Source organism: Hevea brasiliensis, chromosome 4, assembly GCF_030052815.1.
Source record: "Hevea brasiliensis isolate MT/VB/25A 57/8 chromosome 4, ASM3005281v1, whole genome shotgun sequence".
NCBI lineage: Eukaryota > Viridiplantae > Streptophyta > Magnoliopsida > Malpighiales > Euphorbiaceae > Hevea > Hevea brasiliensis.
In genome coordinates this window covers 28,070,791-28,081,353 of record NC_079496.1, presented here as the reverse complement: position 1 = coordinate 28,081,353, position 10,563 = coordinate 28,070,791, and the positions used below count along the sequence as shown (strand labels likewise).

General features: G+C 31.0%; 1 protein-coding gene across 8 annotated transcripts; it reads left to right on the top strand.

Moving 5' to 3' along the window:
- The first annotated feature begins 1,910 nt into the window (after positions 1–1,910).
- On the top strand, positions 1,911–7,812 carry LOC110672011 (glutamate receptor 3.2). 8 transcript variants are annotated; one of them, XM_021834667.2, is made up of 8 exons: positions 1,915–2,082; positions 2,312–2,381; positions 2,696–2,973; positions 3,142–4,484; positions 4,579–4,856; positions 5,893–5,924; positions 6,022–6,416; positions 7,095–7,812. In XM_021834667.2, the coding sequence occupies exons 3-8, from the start codon at positions 2,724–2,726 to the stop codon at positions 7,578–7,580; spliced, it is 2,784 nt and encodes a 927-aa protein (XP_021690359.1). In that variant the 5' UTR covers positions 1,915–2,082; positions 2,312–2,381; positions 2,696–2,723; the 3' UTR covers positions 7,581–7,812. The 8 variants fall into 8 exon arrangements, with proteins under 8 accessions (XP_058001651.1, XP_021690359.1, XP_021690361.1 ...); XM_021834669.2 differs by having other exon boundaries at positions 2,692–2,973; XM_021834666.2 differs by having other exon boundaries at positions 1,915–2,102.
- The last annotated feature ends 2,751 nt before the right edge of the window (positions 7,813–10,563 follow it).

The window sequence follows — 10,563 nt, the reverse complement described above, 5'->3', positions numbered from 1 at the left end:
ATATCAATATCATAAATAATATCTATCAATTATTAATTATACTTAACAAGTGAACCAAACACTCACCGAGCATCCAAATTTCACTGGTGGACAGCTTGAATGTCGAAATTCCACAAAATATTGCTTTTTTGAATCAAGTCAAGTCATTCCGTATTTAATATTTTAATTTTAGTTAAAATATTATCTTTTTATTTATATTATTAAATAATAAAATATTTATATTAATATTTAAAATTTTAACTCATAAAAAGTTATTCTTTTAACTTTTATTTAACACTAATAATAATTAATATTTAACAATTTTATACGATAATATTAATTGTTATAGTAACTGTTAGCTATTTTACTTATTATTAATTATTAGATATTGACTAATAATGATTAATTATTTATATAGTGATTTAAAATAAAAATTTTTGATAAAAATAATAATTAAATTAACTGTTAAATATAGAAATAATTATATTATTTTATTGACTATAATCAAAATACTCTCTCAGCCTAAAGTTAAGAGAATAACTTCTTATAAATCACTCTCTAACCTCTAAATACTAATATAATTACTATATCATTGAATAATATAAATAACAAAAATAATATTTTAACTATGATCAAAATGCTAAACGATACCTTAAAAATTTTTATTAAACAAGACCAATAGTTAACGACTAGTAAAATAACTGACTGCTATTAAAATTATTAATATTTTTTAAAATACAAGAAAAATCATATTATTTTCTCTACAATTATTTTCTCCAATATAATAAGCCATATGATAAGGTGAATTATTATTATTTATTTAATTAAGAATTCTAAATCCTTTAGGTCCTCATCGAATAATTACAATGCAATCTCAATTACTATATAATAAATATATATCCACTGATACGGACTTAAATCGAGTTGGTCGATGATCCGTGGTGTTACTTTATTTCTAGGTCTCCCACACATACATAATGCGATCAACTTTACCAAACTTTTGTAAACTCTATATTTAACAAATAGGTCATGTGGCCACTGCTGCATAATACACTTGTCAAGATGTTGAACGAACATATAATAATAATTGAATAAAATTCAAAGAATTAATAATAAATTTTAGATTTAAAAAAATGCAAATAGCAAACAATGAAATTTCATATGACTCATAAGATAAATAATTAAATATAAACAAAGAAAATGTATTTATTCTGATTTTTATTTTTGTTTAAATTTCTTATTCTATATGAGAGTGTAATTATAAATAATTAAAATTAAAAAATAATTTAAAGATTATTTTGAACTTAATTAGACATGAATAAAGGTACATAGGCTTGTTTAATTTTTATTTTGAACTTAATTTTTTATGCATATCTCCTAAATATCAGTTTTCTATTAAATTTTAATCTTAAACAACTTAAAGCTTATTTACACTCAAAAGTTTAATTTAATTTAATTTTAATTTTTTATGCAATTTAATTTAAAATTTTCAATTAAATTCGATTTAAACAAAAAATTAAGAAAATTAAAATATTAAGTTTCTTGATTTTGAATTTAAATCAAGAAATTAAGAAATTTAATTTTAAAATTAAAAAATTAAACTTTTTAATTTTTAATTTAAATTAAAAAATTAATAAATTTAATTAATAAATTTTAATTTTTAAATTAAATTAAATTTAAATTTATAACTTAATTTAAATAAAAAATTAAAAATAAATTTAATCAAAATTTTTCAATAAATACAGAAACTAAATCAGAAAATTTTGCCCATCTTAATCGGACATAAATTAAACTGTTTAATTTGATTGGATAAAAAAAATTTGATTTTGACATTATTGAAACATGGTAAAAAATTTAAGGGAATATTTCAACTTCATCAACGTAACTACAAGCAGCAAATATCCAAATCAAGGCCTTTTTGGTTCTATTCGTATTATACAATAATCTTTTTCTGGTCGCATTCTATCATGATTTTCTCTTCCATTATCTCCATAGAAACCACCATCCTAGTGCTGAAGGAGGCTGACTACCACAGAAAAAGTGAAATGATTTTTGTGTTTCCAATCTCCTTCACATGTCTAAGTTGGAAACCCAACTTACCAAGTTGTTCCCTTTATCTTCAAGTATTCCTATTCCTGTTACTTATTATATTGTTGCAAAGTACCCACTTCTGAGCTAATTGGTTTCTCTTTCTTTTCAGACCCAGAAAGCTTGTGACTGTTTCCTTCCTTGTTATTTTAATTTTTCTTAATATATTTTTTGGGTTCTTTGTCTTTTCAATTTTTTAGCAGTATTTCTTGATGATTTACTAATCAACTTTGTTCTTTTGCAGGATGGGTGGCTTTGTGACTCATTTTCTGACATTAAAATTCCTTTATTAATATTCTTCCTTTGGGTTTGAGGTGAGTGTTTATTGCTCCTGACACCCTGAAATTCTTTGCTTCTGCTTGTTTGTACTTGATGGATAATTAATATTTTTTAATCCAATATGATGGCTTTTAATTCATTTATTGACATTGAAATTCCTCTAATAATATTCTTCCTTTAGCTGCTAATATTGAATTCTGGGTTGATGCTTATCGTGGTGTTCTCTATATCCTCTAACTAAAGATACTATTTTTATAGTTTTAAGTTGCTTGTTACTCTTACTCATATTGATTATTTGTGGAATTCATCTTGAGTTGTGGTGCTTATTCTATTTCACTCTGGAAGCTAGGTGCTAAAAATATTCAATTAGAAACACCATGAATCTGGTTTGGCTTGTGTCCTCGTTCATCGTATGCATTAGTCCATTTTCACAAGGAGCTGTAAGCCCTGGTGCAGTGAATGTTGGAGCTATTTTCACTTTTAAGACTATTAATGGGAGAGTTGCAAGGATTGCTATGAAGGCTGCTGAGGATGATATAAATTCTGATCCCAGCATTCTTGGAGGAAGGAAGTTATCTATAACTATGCATGATTCCAACTTCAGTGGATTTCTGGGCATTGTTGGTGGTATGCTTTCTTTCTCTTGAGTGTTTCTTACCCATTTTTTGTCCCTATGTTTTAATCTTTAATGTATATTTACTTAGATGTCTCATTCCATTTATTAACTTGAGCAAGAAGGTGATTTTGTTTGTGAAAAACTAATACATGGGAATCATATTTATTAATTTATCACAGCATTACAGTTCATGGAAACTGATACTGTGGCTATTATTGGTCCACAAAACGCTGTAATGGCCCATGTACTTTCACATCTTGCAAATGAGCTCCATGTTCCGATGTTGTCATTTACAGCTCTAGACCCCACTTTGTCACCTCTCCAATATCCCTACTTCATTCAAACAGCTCCCAATGATCTTTTCCAGATGACTGCCATAGCAGAAATGGTTAGTTACTATGGTTGGGCTGAGGTTATTGCAGTTTACAGTGATGATGATCAGAGCAGAAATGGCATAACTACATTAGGTGATAAGCTTTCAGAGAGACGTTGCAAAATTTCCTATAAAGGTGCACTTCCACCAGACCCACTTGCAAACCGAACTAATGTTCAAGATGAATTAGTTAAGATTTTGAGGATGGAACCTCGAGTAATTGTTTTACACACTTTCTCCAGAACAGGCCTCTTGGTTTTTGATGTGGCTCAGAGTCTTGGGATGATGGAGAATGGGTTTGTTTGGATAGCTACCACCTGGCTTTCCACTGTTCTAGATTCAAATTCACCCCTTCCTGTTGAGACTGCTAATTCTATTCAGGGAGCTCTCACACTTCGCCCACATACACCAGATTCAAAAAGAAAAAGGGATTTTGTGTCTCGGTGGAACAAGTTGAGCAATGGCTCCATTGGGTTGAACCCTTACGGCTTATATGCCTATGATACTGTTTGGATGATTGCTAATGCCATGAAAGTGTTTTTAGACTATGGCAACACCATTTCATTTTCCAACGACTCAAAGTTAAGTGGTCTAGGTGGTGGGACTCTAAATCTTGGTGCATTAAGCGTTTTTGATGGAGGAAAGCAGTTTCTTAAAATCTTATTGCAGACAAATATGACAGGTCTGACAGGACCTATTCAATTTAGTCATGACAGATCTCCTTTGTATCCTTCATATGATATCATTAATGTGATTGAAACTGGGTATCAGCAGATTGGATACTGGTCTAACTATTCTGGGCTATCTGTTGTGCCCCCAGAGACACTTTATGGACAACCGGCTAACCATTCAAGTTCGAGCCAACATTTATTCAGTGTCGTATGGCCTGGAGGAGTAACAGCTAAGCCCCGTGGCTGGGTATTTCCAGACAATGGAAGGCAATTAAAAGTTGGAATTCCAAACCGGGTTAGTTATCGGGATTTTGTCTCTACAGTCAATGGAACCGACTTAGTCCAAGGATATTGCATAGATGTATTCCTTGCTGCCATAAAATTGCTTCCATATGCAGTGCCATACAAGTTTATTCCTTTTGGAGATGGTCATAAGAATCCAAGCTACTCTGACCTAGCAAATCAGATTACACAAGGTGTGAGTAAATAAGCCCTGCAGAGAAAATAATATCAACAAATTTATACTAAAATAGGGGGAAAAGGTATTGATTCTTGTAAACTTATTCCTGCAGGTCTTTGATGCTGTCATTGGGGACATTGCAATTGTCACAAACCGAACAAGGGTTGTGGATTTCACCCAGCCATACATAGAGTCGGGGCTTGTTGTAGTGGCTCCTGTCAAGAAATCGAATTCGAATGCTTGGGCATTCTTGCGACCATTTACTCCATTGATGTGGGGTGTCACAGCAGTTTTTTTCCTTGTTGTGGGAGCTGTTGTATGGATCCTTGAACATAGAATCAATGATGATTTCCGGGGGCCACCTAAGAAGCAAGTTGTCACAATTCTCTGGTGAGTACTTTGATACATTAGATAATGGTTGACACTTTTCTGCTGGCCTCTTAAATCTCACACAACTTCAAAAAATCCAACTTGATTCTGCTTGCCAACGGCTGAAATCAAACTCACAAGTCTAATTAGTGCTTTTCCAGATTACCATTGAAAATGTAAGTAAAAGACTACCACTTTTGTTTCCCCATAAATGCAAATTGTTGGTAGAGTTTTGACAGTTCTTTTTGCAGTGAATTACAAGGTCAGATTTCTTGCAAAGATCCTGCTGACATCACAATTGAGTATAGAAATTATAATTGCACCCTAACTTTTGTAATGTCGATATTCATTTTTCCAAAGAAAAAATGAAACATTACAAGCATATGTATTTATTTACTTAAAACTAATCCTAAACCTACTAGGACTTGGACTCTTAAATGAGAAAGAGTAAATTTGCTACTTTGACTGGGAACATTTGAACAAATCATTGTGAAAGACAAGAAAGATGTTCAAATTCTAAATAACAGATTTGGGGTCTTACTTTGGTCTATTTCCAAAAGATCTAACAGTTATCTAAATATTCCTAACTTGTAGGGTCAAATAAAAATGTGTAAATGCTTTTTTTTTTTTTTAATGGCTGCATAATCCCTAATCCTACATAATGATTTTATTTTTGCTTTTATTTTATATTTTTAAAAATAACCATTCGACACTTTTTTTGTCGTGTCTAATCAGGATGATCAGTTTACAACTGTAACCTGTTAATGCCCAATCTGAACTCTTTTAACTTTGTGCTATGTTGTATCGTTCAAATGGATCGTGTCAGAAATTGCCATCTCCACTTTTATTAATTAGTCTTTATTTGTAAATATAAAGTATTACCAGGTGCTTTTTTTGTGCATTTAAATATTTCCCCTCAGAACATCTTTAGCTCAAGTCATGTAGGTTTTATTCCTTTCTTTTTGACTTGAATTATGCTTTATTTAACTCCTTGTATCAATATTTTGTTTGTCTCTCTCTTGTTTACTTAAATATTTTCTCCTTTTCACCTTTACAGGTTTAGCTTCTCAACTATGTTTTTTGCACATAGTAAGTTTCCTCACCTGTGCACCCCCCCACCTCTTTTATGAGGACTTTATCATTATCCATCCGATACTACCAACTCTGGATTTCCTTGAATTTTCAGGAGAAAATACAGTTAGCACTCTCGGTCGTCTGGTGTTGATCATCTGGCTTTTTGTTGTTATGATAGTCAACTCTAGCTATACAGCTAGCCTGACATCAATCCTGACTGTCCAACAGTTATCCTCACCCATTAGAGGAATCGATACTTTGATAACCAGCAATGATCATATCGGATTCCAAGTAGGATCCTTTGCTCAAAATTATCTGAATGAGGAACTCAGCATAGCAAAAACTAGACTTGTTGCTCTTGGCTCACCTGAAGAATATGCTAAAGCCCTTGCAAATGGAACTGTTGCTGCCATAGTTGATGAAAGACCATATGTTGATCTCTTCCTGTCAGAGCATTGTGAGTTCTCAATCAGAGGCCAAGAGTTCACCAAAAGTGGATGGGGATTTGTGAGTATCTCAAGATGGACTTAATTAATTAATTCAAGCTTTTATTGCTATGTTCTTTGCTCTATCGAAATTTCAAGTATTTATTTCCACATTCCCTGCTCAATCAAGTTAATTTACTAGCAAGACTAGCAAAGGCATCATTCTTTAAATTTTAGCTATATTCCAAATGCCATTATAGTGGTAACATAAAAATACAAAATCAAGAATTTTATTAAAGAATTTGAAAGGAAGGCCTCAAATGAATATAATTTTGTGGTGATGGCAATTATTATAAACGCATAAGGTGGTACAAGCCTCAAGGCCTAGCAGAGAACCTTAGTATAGGTCAAGGTCTAAGAAAAAGACAATATGGACTGAATTGACTAAGAAAATATGTCCATCAAACATCATGTAGCTGGGATAAGGTTGCTTTGAGTTACATAATGAATTTTAGGGAATATTTGAATCAACCCTGAAAGAATTTCTTGAAATTTTAAACTGTCTTTTTATAGATAAGCTAATGGGAAAATAACAGGTGGTTGTCTTGCCTTAGTTTCCACCTTCCTCAAGCTGCCAAATAGCATATATATATATATATATATATATATATATATATATATATATATATATATATATTCCTTTTTCAACTAAGATGTTTTGCTAGGCCATTTGAATCATACTCTTGTGTTCATTCTTCAGGCATTTCCAAGAGATTCTCCTTTAGCCATTGATATGTCAACTGCCATTCTCTCTTTATCTGAAAATGGTGATCTTCAAAAGATTAATGACAAGTGGCTGACAAGAAAAGTCTGCAATTCCCAGAGCTCTGAGTCTGGCTCAGAACAGCTGCAGTTACAAAGCTTTCAGGGGCTTTTCCTCATATGTGGGATTGCATGTTTTCTTGCTCTCCTCATCTACTTCTGCAATATTTTACGCCAGTTCATCCGGTACTTACCTGAAGATTCAGATCCTTCTATCCGGGGCAGCTCTCATTCTAGACGTCTTCAAACATTCTTATCATTTGCTGATGATAAGGTAGATGAATGGAAGAGCAAGTCAAAGAGAAAACGCGGGAATGAGTTACCAAATGGTCATGCAAGGGAAGATGAATCAGTTGATGGATCGGAGAGAATTCAAAGAGACATTTCTCAAGAGAGACATAAAAGTGATGGTTGGCTTCGTTAATCCGTATGGTCAGTTCTGATCATCAGAAGAGTTCTGTAGGTAAACCACTTAAGTACCTTTACAGAGATGTGATTTACAGCATAATGTATAAAATGTTCTCTTTCTTAGCTTATGTAGCTGCAGCTTGCGGGTGCTTCAACTTGCTTGATTGTCTTTAATGTATAAGAAGGCAGTGAAAAATAATACATTCACCTGTGTTATATAACTCATAATGCATCTCTAATTTTCTCAAGATTTTATTTAACAGAATCATAACTATTAATGGTAGCAGCTTGTATTGATCTTATTGATCTTCAAAGGTTTTTCCAGATATTGTTGAAAAAAAAAAAAAGAAAAATATAATGTACTGCAAATCATTTATTTGTTCCGAAGGGGCTAGTTTTCTATGGACCATAATGTACTATGACTGGCTGTCTTGAATTCCAAAAGGATTAGTCTTTTATGGATCATAAAATGGACATAGATCATAATGTACTGTGACAGCCATAAATTCTAAAGGGATTAGTCTTCTATATATCACAAAACAGACATAGAGAGTACCACAAATCAGACATAGAGAGTTGAACCGTTGTACAGAAAATGTTTTTAGAAAATGTTCTTAGTCAGGTTTTAGTTAAAATTACGAGTTATGGGTTATTTCAAGTTAAAATGTTATTTTTTTTAAAAAAAAAATTTTTTTTAATTTAATTTCAGATCAAATTTAAGAGTAATTTGATCAACTTCAACTGGTTAGGTTGAGTTCAATCATACGAATCATCGCCATGATTCTCATTTGAATCTTAATTTTTTGAGAAATTTAAATTCAAATCACTTCAATTTTTATGCGGATTAAAATTAAGTCATTTTAAATGAAAATTTACCACATCTATTTCTTACTAAACTTAATTAATTATATCTTAATTAAATGTTACTTTTCTATATCTATATAATTTTATTCAGATTCATTTTAAGTTTAGTGGGCTCTGATGAAAATTTATCAATTTAATTAATCATTTTCTAATGAGAGAGCAACATAAAAGTTGCGGCTATAAAAATTTTGAGTTCATATGATGATAAATTAATAACTATTAGATTAAGTATTTACATTTAAATTCGTGCATTTATTGTATACACTTTAATTACTTTTGTATAAATTTATATATAAATATTTAATCTAATAATCTTTAAATTCGTTCTCGTATGATCTCAAATTTATATTAAAAGCATCCAATATAAATGTTGATTTCTTTTACTGTTGTGATGTATGTTAAATTAGTGGTCGACAAGTACTCATAAAAGAATCACTTATTATTATAAAGACAATTTTCACATCATCTTTAAATAGATTTACAGAAGGATTTTATTAAAGTGAAGAGCAAGAAAATCTTTTCAAACTTTGCCTAGATTTGGTTAAGATATAGTGAATTCTCCTTTTTGACATGGGACCAAACCCAGCACCTCTGCTTGCTATTCGCTATAATTAGCCATATTTTAAGGTGCAAAAGCATGGTGGAGGGAGAGCAAATAGAGCCATGAGTGGCTAGAGAAAGAAAAAAAAAAAGAAGTGAAAGTCAGGGCAAAGTGAGTTTCATTAAAGACCTGTTTGGTATTGCTGTTAAAATTGCTGTTGAGAAAATTATTTTTATAAATATACTAATTAGAAAGTATTAAAAATAATTTAAAATTAAATTGGATAAGTTTTACTCATAAGAACATTAAAATAATAAAATAGTTTTTTCTAAACTACTTTTTTTAACAGCATCTAAAATGGTACTTTTATTTAGAAAAACAGTTTCGACTTTCTAAACGCAACGCTAAACAGGCACTAAGTGTGTGAGAATTTGGGTGTGAAAAGGATTTTTAGGTTTGAGAGCTTTCACAATATTTATAACTCTATTTCTTATATCTTCATCCATGGACGCAGATAACAATTCGAACCATGTAAAATTTAGTGTAGTTATCAATGAGTTTGTTTTTATCCACTTCTTGATTCCATTCCTAATGACTTGGTATCAAAACTGTTATATCTTCTTGGCTGAACCATAATGGATTAATCACGAGTGGAGATCAAAAAGTTTAACGAAATCTACAGCTTCAATTTGTGGCAAGTGAAGATGCAGGTGGTATTTACCTAAAATGGCTTGAAGAAAGCAATATTGGGCATTGCATAAAAACTATAATCAATGTTTACAAAGAAGTGGATAGATTGATGAAACAACCTTAATGATGGTATAACTTTGTTAAATGGAGTTCTAAGAGAAGTTTTTACAAAGAAAAATTTCAGTTGATTTATAGTCAAAGTTGGAATCCTTAGATATGACAAAGTCACTCACCAACAAATTGTTTTATCATCAAAGTTGGAATCTCTATATATGACAAAGTCACTCACAAACAAGTTGTTCCAAAAATATCGACTATACATATTGTGAATAGCAGAAGGTACATCGATGAAATCTTATGTGGGTGATTTCAACTCTCTTATTTCTAGTTTAAAATCAATTGATGTAAAAATTGATGATGAAGAGTAGGCCATATTTTTGTTATGTTCATCGTCTCATGCATAAAAAACTTCAGAGAAACATTTCTTTTTAGTAGACAAACACTCACATTGGATGATGTTAAGTTTACATTACTTTGTAAAGAGTTAATGAATAAATATATGATTGATGCAGAAGAGATAATCAAGTTGATACACTTGCAGTTAGAGACATGTCCAAAGTGAAGAGTTGAAGAAGCAAAAACAATAATAAAGAATGGCGGGTCAAAATTTAGGCACAAGAATTTAAACCTATAATCACTGTGAGAAAAATGGGCATATCAAGGGGAGCCTTTGTCCCCAACCCTTCTAAAATTTCTTTATCTATATATTTCTAGGAAGAATATTATTTTATTTTAGTTACTAGGCCCAAAAATAATTTATATTATTTTATCATGATATAGCTAATGTAAAATGTTATAATTATTTTTTCTCATCAGATATTTAATAAATTTTTATAATATTGAT

Excerpts from the sequence above, each read along its gene's own strand:
- LOC110672011 (XM_058145668.1), top strand. The coding sequence starts at position 2,724 with ATGAATCTGGTTTGGCTTGTGTCCTCGTTCATCGTATGCATTAGTCCA. Across the intron at positions 2,974-3,141 it reads ATTTCTGGGCATTGTTGGTG|CATTACAGTTCATGGAAACT; the intron begins GTATGCTTTCTT and ends AATTTATCACAG. Across the intron at positions 5,925-6,021 it reads AACTATGTTTTTTGCACATA|GAGAAAATACAGTTAGCACT; the intron begins GTAAGTTTCCTC and ends TTGAATTTTCAG.